Source organism: Tauraco erythrolophus, chromosome 11 (assembly GCF_009769465.1).
Source record: "Tauraco erythrolophus isolate bTauEry1 chromosome 11, bTauEry1.pri, whole genome shotgun sequence".
Taxonomy (NCBI): domain Eukaryota; kingdom Metazoa; phylum Chordata; class Aves; order Musophagiformes; family Musophagidae; genus Tauraco; species Tauraco erythrolophus.
In genome coordinates, this window is record NC_141475.1 from 689,220 (window position 1) to 712,769 (window position 23,550).

General features: G+C 63.3%; 1 protein-coding gene across 1 annotated transcript; it reads left to right on the top strand.

The window, feature by feature from the left end:
* The first annotated feature begins 1,193 nt into the window (after nucleotides 1–1,193).
* SNED1 (sushi, nidogen and EGF like domains 1) lies at nucleotides 1,194–22,600 on the top strand. The gene is made up of 33 exons (XM_086618168.1): nucleotides 1,194–1,397; nucleotides 6,238–6,525; nucleotides 6,815–6,955; nucleotides 7,659–7,821; nucleotides 8,729–8,854; nucleotides 8,994–9,107; nucleotides 9,884–9,997; nucleotides 10,207–10,320; nucleotides 10,446–10,562; nucleotides 10,851–10,976; nucleotides 11,235–11,339; nucleotides 11,795–11,908; nucleotides 12,049–12,165; nucleotides 13,043–13,159; nucleotides 13,250–13,366; nucleotides 13,608–13,721; nucleotides 13,808–13,981; nucleotides 14,165–14,278; nucleotides 15,225–15,338; nucleotides 15,745–15,858; nucleotides 15,936–16,049; nucleotides 16,644–16,940; nucleotides 18,017–18,200; nucleotides 18,288–18,400; nucleotides 18,495–18,773; nucleotides 19,161–19,305; nucleotides 19,621–19,703; nucleotides 20,370–20,456; nucleotides 20,672–20,788; nucleotides 21,228–21,318; nucleotides 21,877–21,960; nucleotides 22,170–22,207; nucleotides 22,546–22,600. The coding sequence occupies exons 1-32, from the start codon at nucleotides 1,194–1,196 to the stop codon at nucleotides 22,204–22,206; spliced, it is 4,338 nt and encodes a 1,445-aa protein (XP_086474294.1). The 3' UTR covers nucleotide 22,207; nucleotides 22,546–22,600.
* Nucleotides 22,601–23,550: the final 950 nt, after the last annotated feature.

Below are 23,550 nucleotides of genomic sequence, written 5' to 3' on the forward strand. Positions count from 1 at the left end.
CGTAGCGATGGCAGAGCTGGGGCCCTGCTGAGGCAGACTTTCCGCGGCGGTGTCCGCGGCTGGTGCTAACCCAGTGCCGCTGTTGTTTGCTCCTCTGCTTCGTTCTTTACATAATTTGTTCCTTGGCCCCCTTTCAAACGTACCTCGCAATCCTTACAGCAGAGGATATTTATACAGCGGGGGTGTGGAATAACACGGGAAACCTCTGGAGCCGGGGACCGGATTCCAGTACCATCCCAGCACCGGGGCAGGCAACAGCTCTCCCCGGTTTTGCCTGGCTCCTGGATGGAGCTGGGCGGGGTTTTTCCCTCGCATCCCTCCCTGGCTGCACCCCCGCACCCCGGATGCTCGTTTCATGGGACAGGGTGGGTGCAGCTGTGGGGGCGCTGGGAGGTGGGAGGGGATGAGGATACTAAGCCCCCCGGCCCAACTGGATCCCCCACCCCAGCACCTGCCTGGCAGCGGGGCAGACAGCATCCCTCATTAACTATCGATTAATTATCAAAACCCACCAGTGTTTCTGCTGGGGGGGGGGGGGGTGCCGGGGGTGGATTTGGTGGTTTTTGTTTTGGTTTTTTTTTTCTCTCCACTGGAGACAAAGAGGCCCTTGAGCCTAAAGAGTAACTTAAAACATGGCATTCCTGAAAAGAATTTCCTGATAATATTTTTAGCACTTGAAAAAAAAAAAAAGGGGGGGGGGGGCAGGGGACAAAAAAAAAGCAAATAACACCATGGTGGGAGGGGGGCGGTGTCGCTCCGCGGGGGGCGGGTGGGGTGGGAGGAGAGGGGGCGGTGGGGGGTCCCCCCCGCCGCCCCCTCTCCTACCCCCCCCCCCCCCGCAGAGGGAGCCCGCCCCCGCCCCGCTCCGCCTAATTTGCATGCCCCGCCCCCTTAGCACCGCCCCTCCGGCGGGCCGGGCGCCCATTGGCTGCCCACCCCCGGGGCTATGCAAATCACCCGCGGGTGGGCGGGGCCGGCGGGGTGAAGCGGCGCGGCGGCGGCGGCGGCGCTCGCTTCCGCGCTGAAAGTTCCGCGCAGCGCAGCGGCCGCGCTCGGCTCCGCGCCGCAAGTTCCGCGCAGCTCCGCGGCCGCTTCCTGCCAAGCTCCGTCCCCGTCGGCGGGCGCCCTTCTCCCACCATGCCGCGGTGGCCGGTGTGAAAGAGAGGGCAAGCAGCGGGATGGCGGCGGCGGCCATGCGGGGCCTGGCGGGCTGGGCCGTGCTGGTGGCCCTGGGCGAGTGGCTGTGGGCGGGCGGCGTGGTGCCGCTGGCGGATTTCTACCCCTTCGGGCCCGCGCAGGGCGACGCCGCCACGCGGAAGCAGGACGACGGCGGCTCCGAGCTGCGGCCGCTCTCGGTGCCCTTCCCCTTCTTCGGCGCGGGGCACACCGGCCTCTATGTGAGTACCGGGGGGGCAGCGGGGACAGCCTCCCCCGGGGCCTCCGGTTTCACTTCGTTTCATTTTATCCCCTTTATTTAATTTTATTTCTTCTCTTCATTTCAGTTTTTCTTCTCTTCATTTCAGTTTTTCTTCTCTTCATTTCAGTTTTTCTTCTCTTCATTTCAGTTTTTCTTCTCTTCATTTCAGTTTTTCTTCTCTTCATTTCAGTTTTTCTTCTCTTCATTTCAGTTTTTCTTCTCTTCATTTCAGTTTTTCTTCTCTCATTTCAGTTTTCTCTTCATTTCAGTTTTTCTTCTCTTCATTTCAGTTTTTCTTCTCTGCCCTTCAGTTTTTCTTCTCTGCCCTTCAGTTTTTCTCTCCTCTTCAGTTTTCTCTCCTCTTCAGTTTTTCTCTCCTCTTCAGTTTTTCTCTCCGTCTTCAGTTTTTCTCTCCTCTTCAGTTTTTCTCTCCTCTTCAGTTTTTCTCTCCTCTTCAGTTTTTCTCTCCTCTTCAGTTTTCTCTCCTCTTCAGTTTTTCTCTCCTCTTCAGTTTTTCTCTCCTCTTCAGTTTTTCTCTCCTCTTCAGTTTTTCTCTCCTCTTCAGTTTTTCTCTCCTCTTCAGTTTTTCTCTCCTCTTCAGTTTTTCTCTCCTCTTCAGTTTTTCTCTCCTCTTCAGTTTTTCTCTCCTCTTCAGTTTTTCTCTCCTCTTCAGTTTTTCTCTCCTCTTCAGTTTTTCTCTCCTCTTCAGTTTTTCTCTCCTCTTCAGTTTTTCTCTCCTCTTCAGTTTTTCTCTCCTCTTCAGTTTTCTCTCCTCTTCAGTTTTTCTCTCCTCTTCAGTTTTTCTCTCCTCTTCAGTTTTTCTCTCCTCTTCAGTTTTTCTCTCCTCTTCAGTTTTTCTCTCCTCTTCAGTTTTTCTCTCCTCTTCAGTTTTTCTCTCCTCTTCAGTTTTTCTCTCCTCTTCAGTTTTTCTCTCCTCTTCAGTTTTTCTCTCCTCTTCAGTTTTTCTCTCCTCTCTTGCTTGACTGGATCCAAGTGCATCTGCGTTTCCACAGGGGCCGTCGGGTGGCCCCCATTTCACTCGGAGCATCAGAGGAATAACAGTGTGCTGAGGGCAGGGGGAGATCTGGCGGGGCCCCAGGCTTGGGAATTGTGCCAGACCCTGTGCTTGCGAATTGTGCTGGACCCCTGCCTCGGCGGGGCTGGGGCTGCCTGGGGTGATGCAGCAAGGATCCTGGCCCCACCATGCTGGGGATGCTGGATGAAGCGGTTGCCTGCAGTGGGGAGCCCTGGATTTAGCCCTGGCTGGAGCCAGGAATACCCACACCTCGTGGGACTGGCCCCTGCAGTGGCGTGCTGGCAGGGTACCAGCAGTCGGGAGCTGAGCATTGCTGGTGGGCGAGAGCTCGGAGCGGGTGTGCTGTTGCCCCTGGCGGTGTCCCTTGCTGGGAAGGTGGCAGTGGGGCTCTGGGTGCGACGCAGAATAAACACAGCTGCTCTTTGGGTTGTGTTGCTGCAGACTTGGCTGGCCGCTCGGATGTCCCGCTCCCTCTCATCCCTGTGCCCACCGAGGTGGCCGAGGTGCCCTTCCAATGTGCACCTGGAGGGGACCGTGGCCAGAGAGCTTGAGTCATGCCTGGCCCGTTGCATCCCCAGGACTGTGGCCATCCGGCAGAGGAGCAGCCCCGAGTACCCGCTTGGCCCTGGAGCCTTTCGCGTGGTGCTGGCTCCAGATGCCTGTGCTGCATCCGGGGGTGGGTTCTGTGCTCCCCGTGCCGGCTCCCACCTGGCACGGTGAATCCTCCAGTATCCTGGTCTGTTCTCCCTGATGTGCTCCGGCTGACCAATGATCCGGACCCAGCTGGTGGAGGAGAGGGCTGAGCATTGCCTTGGTGCCATCCTGGAGCTGGGCTCATATACTGTCCCACTGCCTCAGCTAAGGGCAGGGGGTCCTTGGTCCTTCCTGGTGGCTTTTTTCCCCCCTGATAAAAGTGCCAGCACTACCATCGGGCAGGAGGATCCTGGGCTTGGGGCTTGATCCATGGTGGGAGGAAAGAAGAGACTGGGAAAAGCCAGGTGACACAGTGGCTCTCCTGTATGGAGCTCTGGGTCTCAGAAAGGCTGCAGGGGTGAGAGGGTGGTGCATCCCCCTCCCCTTAACTGAGACCCCCTGGCTTTGCAGGGCCAGCTTGCCTTGCCCTGGCATGGGGTCTGTGGGGCAGGGCTGCTCCTCCCCAGGGAGCCGCTGTCCCAGGGGAGCTGGCGCAGGGCTGGATTCACCTGGAAACCTGTGTCCTCGAGGGCTGCCTCCAACTACCCTCTCCTCCTTTGCAAAAACCAGCAACAACAACAACAAAAAGCTCTTCTTGGCTCCGGCTCTCTCCCATCTTGCTTTAATCAGGGGAAGAATGTTCCTCCACGGACACCGCGGGGTTACGGAGGCTTTGGGAAACAGGAATCCTCTTCCCCTTAGTCACAGCAAGATCTGCCCGGTGTTGGCATGGAGGGGCTGGCAACCCTCCACGGGGACTGGGGACCCTCTGTGGGGGCGGTACGTGGCTGTCGCAGCCTGGTCCCCCACCCCAGCCCGGGTGCGCAGGCGGCTGCGGTGCAGGCGTGCTGGCTTCGGCACAGCTCCTGGCGGGACGCTGGCTCCCAGCTCCTTGTCGGCACGCGAGCACGATGCCGCTGCCTGCCCCTGCCTGCTGTGTGCCAGGGTGGCTCTCTCCACTCAAGAGCCTCTTGCCTGCACCATGCCCCTGCCTTTCCCACCCTGCAGCCCAGGGGCTCGCTGGGCTGCTGCTGTCGGAGCCGGACATGGCATGCTGGGGGGCTGCGAGCTCCTGTCTGTCCTGCAGTCGCTTACAGGCAGCACTGTGGGCAGGGGCATGGAGCGACTAGGAGCTGCCCACCCTGCTGGTATTGCCAGTGTGGTAGGGGCCCCTCCTGGGAATTTGGGGGCTGAGGGCAAGAGTGTTTCCCTTTGATTCCTGCCCCCTCGCTGCCGGTTCAGGCAGCGGTGCTGGCAGGGGTTTTCCTCCCCTTCCTCCCTCCTGGCGCATCGCCAAGCCAGGAGACAGCGCTCCAGGCAGCAGCATCCGCTCCCCAGCTTCCTTCCTTGAGGGCTGCCTCTGCCATGCATCCCTGGGCCGAGCATCCCAGAGCCCTAATTGCCCCAGTTAATTAGTGCTGGGGAAGTGCTCAGAGCTTGCTGTATCTGGCCGGGGTGCCTGGCATCGCCCGGGTGGGCCCAGCCAGCACCGAGGGCTTTGCGTGAGATGGTGGCACTCGGTCATCTGGGGACCACGAGGCTGTTAGCTCACCCAGTGCTGTGTGTGCCCGCGGATGGATTGCCACCCAGCAAGGCTCCCCCAATCCTGTGCTGGTGGCTGCCCGGCTCGGGCGTACCCCCCGGGAACACCGGAGCGAGCCGGCCGAGCGTGCCGGCTGCTGTTTGTTTAGCGCGCCGGGGCTGCCGCAGTTTGCTCAGCTGTTTCCCCTGGCCCGGCGGCGGCGGAGAACAGGGCCGGGTTTGTTCGGGCTGTTAGCTCCCGCAGCCGCGCTCCAGTGAGCCAGCGGCCGGGGCGGGAGGCTGCGGGCACCGGGGCACGTCTCTGCTTCCAAGGGCAGGTCTCTGCTTCCAAGGGCAGGAAGGGGAAGTGCTCCAATGTTTGTGAGAAGAGGGGGTGTGGTGGGGTGACCCTGGCTGGGTGCCAGATGCCCACTGAAGCTGCCCTGTTGCTCCCCCTCTCCTCAGCTGGCCGGGGGAGAGCAGAGAGAAGGAAGGGCTCGTGGGCTGACGTAAGGATGGGGAGCGATCACTCCCCCATTACCGTCATGGGCAAAATAGGCTTGACTCGGGGAAATTAAATTATTACCAATCAAATCAGTGTAGGATAATGGGAAATAAAACCAAATCTTAAAAAAACACCTGCCCCCCCACCCCTCCCTTCTTTCCAGGTTTAACTTTACTCCTGATTTTCCCCACCTCGTCCCCCTGCGAGTGTCAGGGAATGGGGGTTGTGGTTGGTTTGTCACGTATTGTTTGTCCTGCTCCTTCCTCCTGAGGAGGAGGACTCCTCATGCTCTTCCCCTACTCCAGTGTGGGGTCCCCCCACGGGAGACAGTTCTCCATGAACTGCTCCAGTGTGAGCCCTTTCCATGGGGCGCAGTCCTTCAGAAACAGAGTACTCCAGCATGGGTCCCCCACGAGGTCACAAGTCCCTCCAGCAAACCTGCTCCAGCCCAGGCTCCTCTCTGCGGGGCACAGGTCCTGCCAGGAGCCTGCTGCGGCACAGGTTCCCCATGAGGTCCCAGCCTCCTTCAGGCATCCACCCGCTCTGATGTGGGGTCCTCCATGGGCTGCAGGTGGATCTCTGCTCCACTGTGGACCTCCACGGGCTGCAGGAGTACAGCCTGCCATCTCACCACGGGCTGCAGGGGAATCTCTGCTCCAGCACCTGGAGCACCTCCACCTCCTTTCCTTGACCTGGGTGTCTGCAAGGTTGTTTCTCTTGCATACTCTTGCTCCCCTCTCCGGCTGCTGCAGTTGCTCTCGTGCAGCAATTTTTTTCCCCTCTTCTTGACTATTATCCCGGAGGTGCTACCACCCTTGCTGCTGGGCTCAGCCTTGGCCAGTGGTGGGTTCGTCTTGGAGCCAGCTGGCATTGGCTTGATCGGACATAGAGGAAGCTTCTAACAACTTCTTGGAGAAGCCACGCTGGTGGTTTCTCTGCTGCTAAAACCTCGCCGCGCAAACCCAGTGCAAGGGAGGAAAAAAAGAAAGTGCCTGTGAATCACAGATTCCTGCTGTTGGCAGGAATCAGCCGTGGCCACCCGTTTCTTTCCCTCCCTCTCCACAGGTGAACAACAACGGGATCATCTCGTTCCTGAAGGAGGTCTCCCAGTTCACGCCAGTGGCCTTCCCCATCTCCAAGGACCGGCGCGTGGTGGCCGCTTTCTGGGCGGACGTGGATAACCGGCGAGCGGGTGATGTGTATTACCGGGAGAGCACCGAGCAGCCCATCTTGGAGCGAGCGAGCAGGGACATCGCGCAGTATTTCCCCGAGTTCCCAGGTTTTGCTGCGCAATGGGTCTTCATCGCCACCTGGTACCGAGTGACCTTCTTCGGGGGCAGTTCGTTTTCGCCAGTGAGTAGCTGGGGCACATTTCTCCCACGTTTCTCCCCCTTTTTTCCCTAAGGAGGAGAAGCAAGGGGCGCCGAGCGGGGACATTGCAACCCCTTAGGGTTAAAAATAATGAAGCCTGACTGCCTTTTCTAGCAGAGGAGAAAGAAAGAAAGTTTCTTTGAGTCTGGGGCTCAAAGAAACACCCTTTTGCCAAATGCTCTTTCTCTCGTTTTATTTTCTGAGCTGTTCTTGGCCGGCTCGCCTGCCCCACTCCTGCCTGCTCACTGCTTTCTTCCCCTCCTTGCTGCAGGTAAACACTTTCCAGATCGTCCTCATCACGGACGGCAAGCTCTCCTTCACCATCTTCAACTACGAGTCCATCACCTGGACCACGGGTATGCACGCCAGCAGTGGGGGGGACTTTGCCGGGCTCGGCGGCATCGCGGCGCAGGTAAGCGGCGAACGCGGCCCCCCGGGCGCCCAGGTAACGCTTCCACCCTGCGAGCTCGTGGCTCCTGGTTTGGGGTTTTTTGGAGGTGGAAAGCCTCCCCCTGCTTGTTTTTCTTTTTTTTTTTTTTTCTTTTTTTTTTTTTTTCAAGCTCGTAAATATACGTGTGTGCTCTGGCTCCCAAAGCTGAGACCATACAGGGGGCTTTGTTATCCTGAAACCACAGTCTTTGCCTTGGCTGCTGCCTCGTAGTCCCTTTTCCTTCCTAACCTCAGCCTTTAAGAGCAGCTGCCGCGGCCAGCACAGCTTTCGCTTGTATTTTTATTTCATCCTTGTGTGTGTTGTTGTGTTTGGGGGGAGGGGGCAAAAAAAAAAGCCAACACCCGCAGAAACCCCTGTACCCATTCGGATGTGTGAATTTACCGGGAGTTGGGCCGTGCGTGGCTCCCTGCCCAGCAGCGGGCAGGATGCTGCAGGTGGAGGGGAAGCGGTTGGGGTTTGAATGGCAGGGCAGGGCGGCTGCTTTGCCCCGGCGCGCCAGCCGGCGCCTCGGCACGCGGCCAGGGCTGAGCGCTGGCTGGTGGCACGTTGGTCCAAGCGGTGCCGGCGGTGGTGCCGAGTGGCAGGAGAGACGAGCCCTCGTGCTCCAGCTGCCTCCCGCCGCGTGCTAGTGACGTCTCTTTACCCTCTGCCCTTGTCCTCCCAGGCAGGTTTTAATGCTGGTGATGGAAAGCGCTACTTCAACATCCCAGGATCTCGCACTGATGACATCGCTGACGTGGAGATGACAACAAATGTGGGTATCCCCGGGCGCTGGGTGTTCAGAATCGATGATGCCCAGGTGCAAGTGGGGGGCTGCAGCAATACAAGTAAGAGGACAGCAGTTAGGTTTATTTAACTCCCAACCCAACCCCACTCTGTTCTCCAGCCCCGTCTTTCCCTCCCCACCTCTGCGGGGTGGAGGAGACGGCTCGAAGGGCTCGGGGAGGGAGGGCAGGCAGCTGTGGGGGGACCATCCTCAGTGCCTGCCGTGGCTGGGGACGGCACCCACGGGTGCCCCCGGGCTGGGAGAGCAAACGGGGAGGGGAGGAAGACCTTGGAGATGAAAAGAGCCTGCGGGGAGCGATGAGGGAGGCTGGGGAGGAGGTGACGGCACGCAGGAAGGCCCCTGCTAGCCTGCTGCTGGGCAGGGCACGAGGGGCCGGCACCCTCGGGGGACTCCCGCCTCTGTAAGTCCCAGGGGGCTGGGGCGAGCCATGCAGAAGGCTGCTGGGTGCCAGCCTCCCCTGCGGGGCTGGAGTGCCAGGGCTGGGCCATGGTCCTCACCCCGGGGGTCCTGACACGCGCCCCGCAGAGCCGCTGGCCTCCCGTTCCTTATCCCTGCTCCCCCCCAGCCGTGTTTTCCCACCCGTGATCTGCGCGTGTCTTGCGTTACTGGTGGGTTTGCCGTAGACGGGCTCCCCCGTCCCCCTTTCCCTCCGCCCTGGGTGATGAGCGAGGGCACGTCTGTGTGCCCCCGGCTGGCGGGGCTGGCCCCATGCAGCCTCTTGCCCTTGCACAGGAGGAATAAAAGTGCCTCCCCACCCCCCCCATCCCAGGGGAGCCCACGAGGAGTGGACCCTGCCCCGCTGCGAGGCAGGCAGACCCCGCGGGCTCCCCGAGCACCCTGGGGAGCCGGGCGGGTGCGGCGACAGACCCTGGCGCCGGTGCTGGCTGGAAGGCGGGGGGTGAGCCCTGCCGGGATGCGGGCTGACAGGGGGGCACCTGTACCCACAGCCTCTGTCTGCCTGACGCTGCGGCCCTGCCTGAACGGGGGGAAGTGTATCGAGGACTGCATCACGGGGAACCCCTCCTACACCTGCTCCTGCCTGACTGGCTTTACTGGGAAGAGGTGCCACGTTGGTGAGTGCCAGCCCTGAGCTTCCGGCGCTTTGCCGCGGGGAGCAGATCTCGCCCCCCGGTGTAATCACCACGTGCCAGTGGTCTGGCTGCCCCTGTCCCTGCCCTGAGCTCCTTGCCCCCGCCCGGGGCTCTGTTTCAGATGTGGACGAGTGTCTCTCCCAGCCGTGTCAGAACGGAGCCACCTGCCTCAACGGTGCCAACAGCTTCAGCTGCAGGTGCCCACCAGGCTTCAGAGGTGCCAACTGTGAGACCGGTGAGCACGGGGCCGCCGGCTGGCTCTTTGCTACGCTCGAAGAGCGGAGACCCCCGGCTTGGGGAGGGGGGTGCCGCTGCTCTTAACAGGGGGCTCTTCGAGACGGGAGCTCCTGCGGCAGCTGCTAGGCTCGAGCGATTTGCGCCAGCCGGCGTGGATTTCCGCTTGCTGCCGGCAAAGGAAACTTTGCTCTGGCCGCGAGCCCTTCGTGCTGCTGGCGCCCGGCTCCGCCGAGGGCTGGGCTCTGCGCCGCCGCCAGCACCGCTCCCTGCCGCCGCTCCTGCAGCCAGGAAAGCCGGTGGTTAGTGCTCGAACAGGAGTCTCGGAGGCCCTGCTTTCGCAGGTGATGCTCCAGTCCCTTCGGAGCCAGCGGGGACTCTCCCAGTCCCTGGCAGGGGCCGCGGTGGCTGGTTTCCCCCGCCGCTGGCCTCCACCCACTGGTGGAAGTGCCGCCAAAGCCTTTGGCTCCCAGCGAGGCTCCGTGCCGGTGGAGAAGGCAAGCAGGGAGTTGACTTTCGAGGGAGGGAGGGAGAAACGCCCAGCGCAGCACGCTGGCATCCAAGAGGCTCAGGAGGAGGAAAGGGCTGAGCTGTCTGAGGAGGGGTTTTTTGAGCAGCCAGGGCTGGGGACGCTGCCGCTGTCTCCTGCCGGAGGTTGCGTTGGTGGCTCCGAGCTGCGCTCTCTGCCCTGGCATCACTGTGTGTGCAGAGGATGCCGTGTGCCAAGCCTGTGCCTGGGTTGATTCCCCCTCTCTTTTTTTCGGTATCTCACCGCAGAAGAGTCGCCATGTGAGAGCAAGGTGTGCCAGAATGGCGGGAGGTGCCAGGCGGAGAATGGGACGGCGGCGTGCTTGTGCCAGCCGGGGTACACGGGGGTGGACTGCCAGACAGGTGGGTGGCGGGAGCAGGCGCTGGGGGGAGAGTGGGACACTTGGCACCTTCCCAAGCTGCCTTCCGCCCCACTCCACCCTCGGCTGTCGTTCTGGGAGGGGAGTGCTTGGTGCTGCCAGTGGCCTATCTGTTTTCCGGGCTGGGAGGCAGTGGGTGAGCCAGCAGCGCCCGCGCGTGGCCTGATCGCCCCTCTCTGCCTCCTGGTGCAGAAGTGAACGAGTGCGAGTCCAGCCCGTGCCTGAACGGCGGGCACTGCGTCGACCTGGTCGGTAACTACACCTGCGTGTGCCTGGAGCCCTTCGTGGGACAGCGCTGCGAGAAGGGTACTGCTCCTGCCCACGCCCCAGAAGCACCCACACTGGGGACCGTGTCCCCCGTGGTGTCGCGGTCCCTCTCCCAGGGCCAGGCTCTGCTCATCACTCACTCCCTTGCTTTCACCCCCTCCCAGACTTATCTTCCTGCGAGGACCGGAGCTGCCGGAACCGGCAGACGTGCAACTATATTCGCCCCGGCCGCTACATCTGCACCTGCTCCCCGGGTTATTACGGCAACAACTGCCAGTACGGTGAGCGGAGGCACGCTGTGCCCGGCCTGGCACGGCAGCCGGTTTCAAGGGAGCCGGGTGGGAAGAGGTGAATGGCTAAAAAAGGGGCTGCCTCAGCCATAAGCACTGCTGAAAGCCGGCGGGCAGCGTGTGCCGAGGGGTTGTGGCACTGCCCGGAGGGAGCTCCTTCCGTCAGGGCTGCTGGGCCATGGTGGGATCCAAGACCAGCTGTGCCCTGGCTCACCCAGGACAGGGGGTGGCCCAATCCCAGGCTGGGATGGCTCTTGCTCATCCTCCCCTTGCCTGCAGGCGAGCCCCGTGTGCCTGGCGCCTGCCTCTCCCAGCCGTGCAAGAACGCAGGCAGCTGCCTGGAGACGGAGCAGGGCTACGTCTGCGAATGCCGGGAGGGCTACACCGGGCAGGACTGCCGAGACAGTGAGTTCCGGGGGGATGTCTCACCAGTGGGGTGGCATGTCTCTAGGCGAGCCCCGCGCTCCTGAGAGGGAGAAGCAGCAGCCCTGGAGAGCCTGTTCCGGGCTCCTGGACTGAGCGGCGGGTCCGTCCCGCTGAAGGAGGCTGTGCCTGGGTGTCTAAGGGGGCTCCCCGCGTGGGTGGTATCTGGCAAGGCTGCTTGGCTGTGCCAGCCCTGCAAGCAGGAGAGGTCCTGGGAAGCTCCCGTCTCCTCTCTTGCAGAGCTCTCGGAGGGCTGCGAGTGTCGCAATGGGGGCAGTTGTCTGGAGGGGAACGTCACCATCTGCCAGTGCCCGCCCGGGTTTTTTGGTCTGCTCTGCGAATTCGGTAGGTGAAGGCTTCTTGCTCGCTGCGTTTGCTCCCACTCTGGGATGCTGGAGCCAGGAGAGCTGCAGGCAGGCAGGGAGACACTCTGTCTGTGCCTGGGCCTTGCACGGTACCAGGGACACGCGCTGAATCTGAGCCTGGAAATATCATCCCCTGGTGAGGAGGCAACACATCCATCTCCATCGCTCCCCCTGGAGCCATGCCTCTCCCAGCCCCCGGCCCTAGCCCAGCTCCCCTGGGTGCGGGGAGACCCTCAGCCTTTGTGTGCTCCCGCTCTGGAGCTTGCAGGGCTCCCAAGCTGGCCCTCGCCGTTGGCACGATCTGTGGTGTGGGGTGCAGAGGGTCCCTCCCATCTCATCAGACCCTGCGAAGTTAGGAGCCCCCCGTTCCTGGGCAGGCGAGTGGTGGGGTGTCATCCCGCCCGCCACTGGCTGACAGAGGCTGTCTGTACGCAGAGGTCACCACCACACCGTGCAACATGAACACGCAGTGCCCAGACGGTGGGTACTGCATGGAGTACGGCGGGAGCTACCTCTGCGTCTGCCACACTGACTACGGCACGAACCACAGTGAGTCTCATCCGTGAGGGCACAGGACTGGCCTCGGAGAGGGACAAGTTCTGGGGGCTGGGGGGGGTGAGCAGGGATCCTGTCGTGTGCCGTGCTCCTGGTCGTACGTCCTGGGTGACGCCCCGCGTTTGGCTTTGCAGCGATGCCGTCCCCCTGCGACTCAGAGCCCTGCCTGAATGGGGGGTCCTGCGAGGTTCATGATGACTCGTACACCTGCGAGTGTCCTCAGGGCTTCCTTGGCAAGCACTGTGAGAAAGGTACCTGCATCACACTCCCTGCTGGCCCTGGGCCTGGCAGGGTGGGCAAGAAGAGCTTGGACCCTTGGGAGAGATGAGCGGCTGCTTGCAGAGCTGCAGCTGGAAGCGGGTGCATGTTCATAGAATCATGGAATGGTTTGGGTTGGAAGGGACCTCAAAGATCATCCAGTTCCAACCCCTCTGCCATGGGCAGGGACACCCTCCACTACACCAGGTTGCCCAAAGCCTCATCCAACCTGGCCTTGAACACTTCCAGGGATGGGGCAGCCACAGCTTCTCTGGGCAACCTGTGCCAGTGCCTCACCACCCTCAGAGGGAAGAACTTCTTCCTTAGATCTAATGGAAATCCCCCCTTTTCCAGTTTAAAGCTATTGCCCCATGTCCTGTCACTACACACCCTTGACAAAAGCCCCTCTCCAGCTTTCCTGTAGCCCCTTTAGGCACTGGAAGGTGCTGGAAGGGTCTCCCTGGAGCCTTCTCTTCTCCAGGCTGAACAGCCCCAACTCTCTCAGCCTGCCTTCATGTTATCCCATCCCATCCCATCCCACAGGCTGGGGGGAGGATCATGGGGCTCCCTTTGCGGCCCCTGACAGTCACAGTAGCCGATCTGGTTGTGTTTCCTGCACGACACCACGTGTTGGAGTTTTTTTACATGCCTGAGCTTCTGGCCTCAGAAGCAGCCGCTGGTCCCCCGACATCACGCGCCCGTGGCACGCCGAGGCCCAGGCACGCACCTGTGTGGGTGTTTTGTGGTGTTGCTGAGTCGGGCTGTGAGGTCTGGGTTCTTTCAGCTTTCCCGGGGTTTGGTGGGATGCTGGCGGGAGGCAGTAGCTCCAGGGGTGCCGGTGGCAGCGGATGACCCCTGCTCTCTCCACAGCCAAGCCGCGGCTCTGCAGCACGGGGCCCTGTCGCAACGGGGGCACGTGTAGGGAGGCGGATGGCGAGTACCACTGCACCTGCCCCTACCGCTTCACTGGCAAGCACTGTGAGATCGGTACGGTCCCCCCAGACCCCCCTGGCCAGGAGAGCAGAGGCAGCAGTCACCCCGCTCACTGCTCAGCTCCTGCCTGCCCTCTGCCCCCAGGTAAGCCGGACCCCTGCGCCTCGGGGCCCTGCCAGAACGGGGGCACCTGCTTCCACTACATCGGCAAGTACAAGTGCGACTGTCCCCCGGGCTACGCCGGCCGGCACTGCGAGATCGGTAGGTGCCAGTGGGGCGCGCCAGTGCCGGGGACTGCCTGGGGAGGTGTCGGGGCGGTCAGCGGAGCCGATGGCTACGGTGGCACCAAGCAGCCTGGCTGCTCACCTTGAACCCCCTGCCGTGTCATTTGAGGGGGCTTCGGCTCTTTCTTGCACCCTGCCGAGGAGGGAAACAGGGCGGCTCCGGTTTCTGATCCCTGCCCGCTCCGCAGCAGCCGCCCTTTGCTCTGCTCTTCTTCCAGTGCCCTCGCCGTGCTTCCCCAGCCCCTGCGAGAACGGCGCAACCTGCCAGGACCTCGGCGGGGGCTACGCTTGCACGTGCCCCCTGGGCTACGTAGGGAAGCACTGCCAGTCCGGTAAGGGTCTCCGCCGCCCCTGCCAGCCGGGGGAGCGCGAGGTGCCTCTGCGGGCCCCGCTCACCCCCCGCCACGTCTCTCGCCAGAGGTCGACTGCGGGGTCCCCAGTGAGGTGAAGCACGCCCAGGCCTCTTTCAACTCCACCAAGGTGGGCTCGCTGGCCGAATACCAGTGTGAGCTGGGCTACACCCTCGGTGCGCACAACCACCCCCGTGTCTGCCGCGCGCTGGGCATCTGGAGTGACCCCCCCGAGTGCGATGGTGAGGAGTGGCCGAGCCCTGGGGCACTGTCCCAGTGGACTGTGGTCATGACCGTGGCTTGGTGACCCCGGGATGTGTCCTCCGGTCGTCCCCTGCCCATGTCTGGGGACGGAGCCCCACCGCAGACCCCTGCCCGGTGCTCACGGCGCTCGCCTTGTCTGTCCCCTGCCCAAACGGCCGCAGAGATCGACGAGTGCCGGTCCCAGCCCTGCCTGAACGGCGGCCAGTGCAAGGACCGTGTCGCTGAGTTCCTGTGCCTGTGTGAGCCAGGGTACACCGGCCACCGCTGCGAGACAGGTAAGAGATCGTGCCAGGTAGGCTCCAGGGCTGCTGCAGGTGCTATAGCAAACCCCTCCTCACCCCCCAGTCCCCCAGCAAACCCCTCCTCACCCCCCAGCCCCTGGGAACGATGGCGAGCACAGACCCCAGGGCCCGGAGCCGGGCTGCCAGCAGGTGTGTGCACTGGCTTTATCGTCCTGTCTGTGCAGTCAGACCCACCTACAGCAAGTGCTCCCCTCCCGCAGCCCCTGGCACACTGCGGGATTTGCCAGTGGGGAGACGCTGCTCCCGGTCGGGCGGAGGAGCAGGCAGGGCCATGGGGGCACGTGCGCTGCTTGTGTCCCCCCTCCGCTAACGGATGCTGCGTGGGCATCTCCGTCACTGACAGGGCAACCACTTCTGACGCGTGTTAAGCTGTGCAGAGGAGCCCCAGATGTGGAGGGTTGGGGGGAAAGTGCCCGTGTGGCTCCCAAGTTACTGTTCAAGGTGGGCTGGAGGGGGAAAGCAGCTCGAGGTCGTGTGTTTTTGGCCGCGCTGTGCTGCTGCTGCTGTGTTCGCACATGGATGCTGATGGCAGAGGGTGACGGGGGCACGATGGTGGGACTGTGGCAGGTGGCTCTAACCAGCCCAGGGCTTGGCAAAGGACGGCAGTGGGAGAAGGTGGGATACCTGCTGGGGATCAGAGGAGGGGACGTGCCACAGGCACCCTATGGGACCTCTTGGCACAGCTGCACGCTGCCAGCTGCCCCCACACCCAGCTGCTGCCACAGCCCCCATGCAGGGCCAGGCGTGGGGCTGCGGGCTCCTGATGGCCTCGGCAGCGGGGCTGGTCCTCGCTGGTGGGTTTGGGGGTAGCAAGTGATGTGGGCAGGGTCCGTGCCCTGCCAGAGAAGCGCTGCCTCTCCGAGCTCCCTGGCCCTTGCTGCTGTGCTGAGCCGGCACCTCTTATCTCGCCGCTTCCCAGATGTGGACGAGTGCCAGTCGGAGCCCTGTAAGAACGGCGGGACCTGCCGGGATCTCCCCAGGTCCTTCACTTGCTACTGTCCCGAGGGCTTTGTGGGCATCCAGTGCGAGACAGGTAGGGACTCACCCTTCCTGGGGCAGTGGGAGGCTGGGCTGCAGGCACTGGGATGTGGCCGGAACTGGCACTGAGCCACCAGTCACCACCCTGAGCACCTTGGCCAGGAGCCACCACCCCTGGCGCTCACTGTTTTGGGGGGCAGAGCTCAAACGGTGGGGAGGGAGCAAAGAACAAGATGACTGCTGGTGACGGATCCCCTCTTGGAGGCATCTGCCCCTGCCAGGGGATGTGGCCGCCGCGGTGCTGGAGCGGGATTCCGGGTCTGCGCCGGCCGTGCCGAGCCCCAGCCTGCATGCCTGTCCTGCCCAGCCCCTCGGCAGGTCGCTGCCATCACTCACCGGTGGGAGCTGGCTGCCGTGTGCCGGGGACACCCTGCTCACCACCAGCCTCCTCTCACCTCCAGAAGTTGATGCCTGCGAGTCGGCCCCGTGCCGAAACGGAGGGGAGTGCGAGAGCTACGGGGGCTCCTACCTCTGTGTGTGCCCAGAGGGTTTTTTCGGCTACCACTGCGAGACAGGTGAGGCGGGCAGGGCGGCTGGGCGCGGGGCAGCCGCTCTGCCAGCTGGCACCACTGATGCCGTGCCTCTCCCGCAGCCAGTGACCCGTGCTTCTCCAGCCCCTGTGGCAGCAGAGGCTACTGCCTGCCCGGCAACGGCACCCACAGCTGCACCTGCAAAGTCAGCTACACAGGCAAGAGCTGCGAAAAAGGTAAAGGCCCTCAAGCAGCGGCACCAGGATGCGGCACGGGGCTCGACGCCAGCCCGGTGGTGGCCACCACCCGCCAGGGGCTCGACGCCATCTGGGATCAGCAGCTCTCCTGGAGGCGGGCAGGGCTCCGTGGGGAGCATCCCGGGCGCTGCTGCGGGTGGGCGCTGGTGCCTTGAGCCGCCACCGTGGGCACCGAGCTCGGCGCGAGGACGCCGGGGATGGGTTTCTCTGGCCCCCTGCAGAGATGGCGATCCCTCGGATGCCCTCAGGAGGGGAGGCAGAGGCGTCCGAGGGAAGCCTCTCGCCGCTGGCACCGGCCTCCCCGGGGCGCCTTGTCCTGTCTCGCTGGTGGGCAGTGGCGAGCGCTTGGCTGCTGGCGCTGCCAGGTTGCAGTGGCCGGGAATGATCCCGCGCTCCTCCTGCGCCCGCCCGGCTGGCGGTGCCGGGTGCCCATAGAGCCCGTGCCAGGGGTGCCGAGGGAGAGAGCAAGGGCCCTGTCCTCCATCGCTGCCGCTCTGCCTCTTGCTGCCGGGGTCTGTTCTCTAAAGATTCATGGCATTACCTCTCCCCTTTGCTTTTGCCCACACCCTGAAGAATTGCTGCCACCAACCTCATTAAAGGTGGAAAGGGTGGAGGACACTGGTGTGTTGATTTCTTGGCACCCACCTGAGGACGCAGCCGCCAGGCAACTCATTGACGGCTACGCCGTGACGTACGTATCCCTCGACGGCTCTTACCGCAGGACAGATTTTGTGGACCGAAGTCGTTCTGCCCACCAATTGCGGGCACTAGCCTCCGGCAGAGCCTACAATATTTCTGTCTTTTCAGTCAAACGCAACGTGAACAACAAGAATGATATCAGCAGGCCTGTCATGCTCACCACACGCACTAGTGAGTAGCGTCCCCATGGGAGATTGCGGTCGTGAGCACGCGTGGCCCCCACGGGCGCCGGGGCTTGTGCCACCTCCTCCCTGCCGCCGCCGGCTCCTGCACCGAACTCTGGCGGGTTTGACGGTGCTGATGCTAAAATCCAGCCGGGGGGCCTTTGGAAAGCGGCGGGCACAGGGAATTGCTGTTCTCTTTGCTGTGAGTAAAAGGGGAACGAACCCCTGCAGCTCACCGAGCCCCTGCCCAGTGGCAGGGAAGGGAGCCGGCAATCGGGACCGCTCCAGATCCTGCTCATTAGGGCCAGGCTGCGCCAGCTGCTCCTTGTCACTGGGTATCGTGGGTCGCTGGAGGTGCTCGGCTCGGCTGGAGAGGCCCCCGTGCCAGGCAGGCAGTGGGGCCGGGTGGTGGTGGTCTCTGCAGACAAGTAGTCTGGTGGGCGAGTGACTCCGCTGTCCCAGCGGGACGTGGGGATATGCCAGGGAGGGCAGAGGCTGACAGGCGGAGGGAAGGGGGCACAGCAGTGCATCGGCAGAGGAGCTGCCACTGTCCAGATGCGTAGGGTGGGCAGATGTAGGAATTGAGCGCAAACTGAGGACAGAAGGGATTAGACCTGGAAAAACTGCCCTCTTAGGAGAAGGGGGTGGTGGCAGGAAAGCTGGTGGGCCACAGCCCCCGCAGCAGGCTGAGCCCCAGCGAAGCCCAGGGGAGGAGAAGGTAGGCATGGCCCTGGGCACAGCAGGGCACCGCACCCCCCACTGTGGCATCTCCAGAGGCTTCTAGCTGCAGCCCCTTCAGAGCTGGGGGGGTGCTGGGGCCAGGGGAGGACAGCCCGGTGGTGGCGTGGGTGGCACGAGGCCACGTGGGCAGGTGGATGCACCTCCTGCACCCCCCACCTGCCCGTGGTCGGTGAGGACAGGAGAGCACAAGCCCAGCAGGGCAGGTGGCGCTGAGCCGCTCTGACCGCAGAAACCGATCTGGAGGGGCAGGCGGGACCCCGCTGTGCAGGGCCACAGGGAAGGGACGGGGTGACCCGCCATGGCCGGCGGCTAACCACAGCCCTCTTTGCTTGCTCTGGCCAGGACCACGTCCGGTGGAAGGCTTTGAGATCACGAACGTGACGGCCAGCGCCATCACGGTGCAGTGGGCTCTCCACCGGCTCAAGCACTCCACCGTCAGTAGGGTGCGTGTCTCCATCCGCCAGCCGGGTGACCTGGTGGAGCGCACCGTGGAGCTGAACAGCAGCGTGGCCAAGTACACCTTCCTGTGAGTGCTGGGGTGGTGAGTGGGCGCCGGGCCAGCTGGCCGCCGCCCATCTTACCCCCTCTTCCCACCCTGCCTTCCTCCTCCCAGGGACCTGCAGCCAGGAGAGAGGTACATCGTCCACGTCACGACGCTGAGCGGCCTGGGGACAGAAGACCACCCCTCTGAGAGTCTGGCCACGGCCCCCTTCCACGTGTGGACGAGTGAGCGGGGTCACCTTTGGCACCGTCGTGGGGGCTTGGCAAGTGGCTCGTGGCCGCACTGACCCCTTTTCTCCCCACCTCTCACCTGCCCCAGGGCCTCTCCCCCCACAAAACCTCACCGCCTCCCGTGTCACCGCCGCCTCCGTGTCCATGGTGTGGGAGCAGCCGCCCGCCGGTGCCGTGGAAGGGTACATCATTAACGTCACCACCGCTCAGAGCGTGAAGAGCCGCTACGTGCCCAACGGGAAGCTCGTGTCCTACACAGTGCGGGACCTCCTCCCCGGGCAGCGGTACCGCCTGTCTGTCACGGCTGTGCAGAACACCGAGCAAGGCCAAGTGCACAGCGAGCCCGTCCACCTCTACGTCACCACCCGTGAGTGCCCGGCTCACCGGGGCGCTGCCGCTTTGCCGCAGCACGAGGGAGGCGATGGGCTGACCAGGATGTGGGGCAGGCGTGGGAAACCAGTTGAGCAAGAGAGTAGCGTGGGGACTCGCCGCCCCAGCAGCGGGCGCCCGCGGGGACAGGAGGCAGATCCCCTGCAACGAGAGGGGGGCTGCGGGGTGCCGCCTCCGTTAGCGGAGGGCAGATGCAGAGTTAGAGCTCGGTGGTGCTTCACGGGGACTGGTGCTTGCAGCCCAGGTGTGCGGAGAGCGCGGGTGTTCCCCGGATGGCCCCAAATGGCAACGTGGGGATGAGAGGACCGGCTGGGCAGCTGGCTCGCAGCCGGCTGCCCGCTAAGCCTGACCCTTCGGTCTGCAGTGCAGAGGGATGGGGCTCCGGAGAGACGGTGGAGCCAAGCTGGGCACCCCCGCGTCCTGCGCAATAGGCTGCCCCCAGCTTTCCTGCCCGAACTCCGCTTGCTAGCGGATCACGACACAGCTGAGGAGCCCTCGCCAGCCCCCAGGTAGGCACTGCTCCAGCACTCCTGGCTCTTCCACCAGTGCCCAGCCCAGGCGTCAGGCTGAGAACAGCCCCTGTGCGCAGCTCCCGGGTCTGGGCTCGCATGGCATCAAGCTGCGCTCCTGCGAGATCGTGCCCCTTGCCCACCCGCTGGGCTCCCGAGCCAGGCAGGCCCTTGCCCCAGTTCCCCTGCGGGACTCACCCCAGGCCTGATGCTGCCAGCGAGCGCTTTATCCATCTGCCTCTGGCCCTCATGCCTGGGGCGGCTGTGGGCTGGGCAGTTGCGGTGCCCCATGCCCTTATGGCTCTCCTGTCCCAGGTTCACTGAGCTGGTGGATGGCAGAGGGAGGATCAGCGCCAGGTTCAGCACGGTGCTGGGCAAAGCCATCACTGTGAAGACACGTAAGTGCTCTGCTGCCTTTCTAGTCCCCTCTTGTCACCCAGTATCGTCTCTGCCCTCTGCCCCCAGGACAGGTGCCCTGCTTGCTAGACCCCTGCCCAGGGAGTGGGGTAACATACAGCCTGTCAGGGAGCCTAGAGAGGGACCCTGGCTGCTGGGCAGTGATGCTGGCTGTGGCAGGGGCTGGCTCCCTCCCCTGCCAGCAGTGACCCTGCAGCCATCCAGTGTAGCTCCTGCCCACCCAGCAGCCTGAGCCACCGCTGCCGAGCACTGCCTCGCACTCCAGACGGGTGCCTGGGCAAGAAGACCCTTGCTAGTCCAGGACCAGCCCTCCCCACCCTGTTTGCCATCCTCGGGATACAAGTGCCAGCCTGAGATATCCTACCAGGCATGGGAACCCGACACCACAGGGTGGGAAGGGGCCGAGCACACCTGACGGTAGCCCGGGGCTCACTGCAGGTCTCGGCTCTGCCCCTGCCGCCCCAGGGCTCCGTGTGCCCCCGGCCCTCCAGGAAGGGCGAGGTGGTCACCTGGAGTCTGGGGGTGCCAAGCAGGAAGAGCTGAACCTCCAGCCCCAGGATGCTGCGGGCAGGCTGGATCCCATTGGAGGGGCTGCCTTTGGGTCTGGCCCTGGCTGGAGGTGACGTTTGACCCTTTTCGTTGCCCAGAGCCGGAGGCTCCGGTGAAGCTGGAGAACGTGGAGGTGTCCAGCCAGGGCAGTCTGGCACTGCAGCTGCATGAGGCGAAGAGCAAGAGTAAGTCTGGAGGGAGACACATGAGCAGCAGGGACCCAGCCCAGGCGCCGCAGGGTGCTCACTGCCACCCTCCTTTCCTCCCTGCTGGGCGGCCATGGCGTGGGCCCCTGCCAGCTACCCCATCCCTGCTTGCAGCTCTCCCCAGGAGCACGCCGGGAGGGTGAGCAGGGCTGTGCCGTGGCTCTGACGTCTCCTGGCCTTAACATGTTTTGCAGGTGAGGGGCAGAACTGTACCACAAACCCCTGCAGGAACGGCGGCACCTGCGCCAGGGACGCCGAGTCCTACCGCTGTGACTGCCGCCCGGGATTCAAGGGCCGGCTCTGCGAGCTGGGTGAGTGCCGGAGGCCCGAGCACCCTGTGCCGCAGGTGGGCGGTGTGTGCCCAGCCCAGCAGCTGTGCCAGCCACGGGTCCCCAGGGTGCTGAGCACACCCTGCCAGCACCCGGCTCCTCCTGGCTGAGGGGGCTGAGGCCGTGCCCGGGCTCCACTGGAGCGAGGTGCGCTGTGCCAACAGCAGAGAGAGGGGCTGGGCTCCGCTCCTGCCAGTTCGGGGGGCGCAGGTCTGTGCCCCGCTTCTGGCTGAGCCCTCCTGGGCTCCTGCCCTGTGTAGCATAACTACGTGGGCACTGTTGAGGCTTGGGGCTCCGCTGCTCCTGGCGAGTCAGCGCTGCTGAGCCCAGCCCTCCAGGGCAGCAGAGGGGAAGCCACGGGGCACAGGCAGGCAGGGCCAGAGACGGGCATGTTGGTAGCTCCCCTCTCCTGTTCCCCAAGCAGCCTGCAAGAAGGTGCCACACTCGTGCACGCGGCTGTACGCGGAAACCAAGTCATTCCCTGTGTGGGAAGGAGGCACCTGCCACTACCTGTGAGTACTGCCTGTGGGTCGTGCTCCCCGCTTTGCCGCCTTGTGCTCAAGAGCCGGGGATGTCTCCCTGCAGCTCGGCTCCGGGGAAGAGAGGACGAGCACGAGGCCGTCTCAGACCCCGGCTGGCAGCTGCCCCCATCCCAACACAGGCTGAGCAGCCTTGTGTTGCCCTCGAGCCCCCAGGGCTGCCCCACCAGCTGCATTTCAGGGCAGGGTGTTGCTGAAATGACAGCCCCGTAGCACCAAGGTTGAATTTGGGGTGTGTGACCCCCCAAGCAGCAGCAGGTTCCCTGCCAGCCCAGTTCCCAGCTGCCTCTCCAGCCACAAGCAGAGGGCTGGGACTGGCCCTGCTGCAGTGCCAGGGCATGGGGGTCTCTGCTCTGCCCCTTGCCCTCCCCAGCCTGCCTGTGAGGGAGGCACAAGGGCTCAGCCCTGCTCCTGCCCAGGTAGCGCAGCCTGGAAGGACACGGGGGAGACACCCAGCCTCGCCTCTTGTGCTTGTCGAAGCAGCCCTGTCCCTGTTCCTCCCTTCAACTTGTCCCTCTGCTCTGCGTGCAGGTACAGGAGAGTCTACAAGGTACACCAGGATGTCTGCTACAAGGAGAGCTGCGAGAGCACCGCTTCCGAGAAGACAAGCAGCAGGTACGGCTAGCAGCGGCACGGCGAGCATGCTGGATGCAGCCGGCCGGTGTCACCCAGCATGCCTGGGGGTGCCTGTGCGGGCACCCCATGCACAACACAGCATGAGGAACGCACGACCGGAGCTCAGCCGGAGGGCTCCACATGCCCTCCCTGCCAGCGATGGTCGAGGGGCTGTGGGGCTGATGCCACTCTCCTCCCTTCTCTTTCAGAAAACCAAGCAACAGTCACACACTGAAGAAGCCATAGAGTAAGTACCTGCCCAGGGCAGCTCCTGCCTGTGGCTTCGTGCAGCCCCGGAGTCGGGGAGGAGGAGGGTGGAGGGCTGAGGGCTCCTGGCTGGGGCCGGGCTGGAGGAGCAGAAGGCAACGCTCTGCTTCCCCGCGGCTCTGCAGCCCCAGGAACAAGAGATTTCTGTATGGAAAGGGCCTGGGTGCTGCTGGCCCGTGCAAGGCAAAGGCTGGAGCCCCGAGGGGGCAGGTCCCCTTCTCCCAGCCTGAGACGGGCACACGGGGTGGGGGGAAGAGGCAGCTGCAGGATTTTTGGGGACTCCACACACCAGCTCGTTCTTCTCCTGTTCCTTCACAGGGTTCAAAGCAGTAGAAGCTTCGTCTTTCCACATCTAAAGGGCTTTTGAAAAACACCAGGAAGATCAGATCTGCTCACTGGGTTGAACACTGCAGGGGAACCTTCCTGCCTGGCATCAGCCCTTCCCTCTCCCCCAGCCCGTTAGGGACACGCAGCCAGGCCGGCATGCCGAGCAGCCCTCCCTTCCCTCCGCTGGCCCAGCGCTGCCTTCGCCCTGGCTTGCCTCGCTCCGGCCGCCTCTCTGCCCCCGAGGAGCCAAGTGCCAGCGGGCCGCAGCGGCTGGCAGGCTGCCCGCCACGGGGACCAGCCCCACTCAGTGTCCCCCGGCTCCTCCGCACGAGCCACAGGCTCCCGGCTCTGCTCAGGCATTGGTGGGGCTGAGCCCAGCGCCTGCCGACAGCATCTGCACCAGCCTGTTTTCGTAAGCCAAGGTTCTAAATTGCCTCTGACCCCCAAATAAAACAGTTTAATGCAGACCAAAAGCCTTAGCTATCACCTGAAACCCAGGAAAAAATCTGGTTGGAGGGGACCTTCCCTACATAGATGAGTTAGAAATGGCGAGCAGCTCCCCGGAGCAGCGAGGTGAGCGCAGGCAGTGGAGGCGCATCCCTGTCTCCTCTGCTTTAGTGGGGGAAACTGAGGCAGCACCTACTGCCTGCCTTTTTTTTTTTTTTTTTCCCTCCTTTGTAAACAATCCCTGGTTTTAACCAAATTTCCAGCTCGGAAAGTGAGAGAGCACCTAGAAAGAATTCTAAAAGTGATCTGGAGGGTGAGGTTTTGTCAGCTGAGGCGTGATGCCACGCTTGTTCCAACATGACTCGCCTCCAAGGCAGAGCTCCACCTGCCGTCCCCCTGAGCCGCTCGCAGCGTTCGCGTTCCCGGCGGCACCAGCTGCGGTGGCTGCAGAGGAGAGGACCAGCAAGGAAAAACCGTAGCTTAGAAACGTTCCTAGTTTTCTTGAGTTTGTATGACAACGCTAGTTAAGCATAGATTTGTGTATTAATG

Excerpts from the sequence above, each read along its gene's own strand:
- SNED1 (XM_086618168.1), top strand. The coding sequence starts at position 1,194 with ATGCGGGGCCTGGCGGGCTGGGCCGTGCTGGTGGCCCTGGGCGAGTGG. Across the intron at positions 13,982-14,164 it reads TGACCCCCCCGAGTGCGATG|AGATCGACGAGTGCCGGTCC; the intron begins GTGAGGAGTGGC and ends AAACGGCCGCAG. Across the intron at positions 14,279-15,224 it reads CGGCCACCGCTGCGAGACAG|ATGTGGACGAGTGCCAGTCG; the intron begins GTAAGAGATCGT and ends GCCGCTTCCCAG.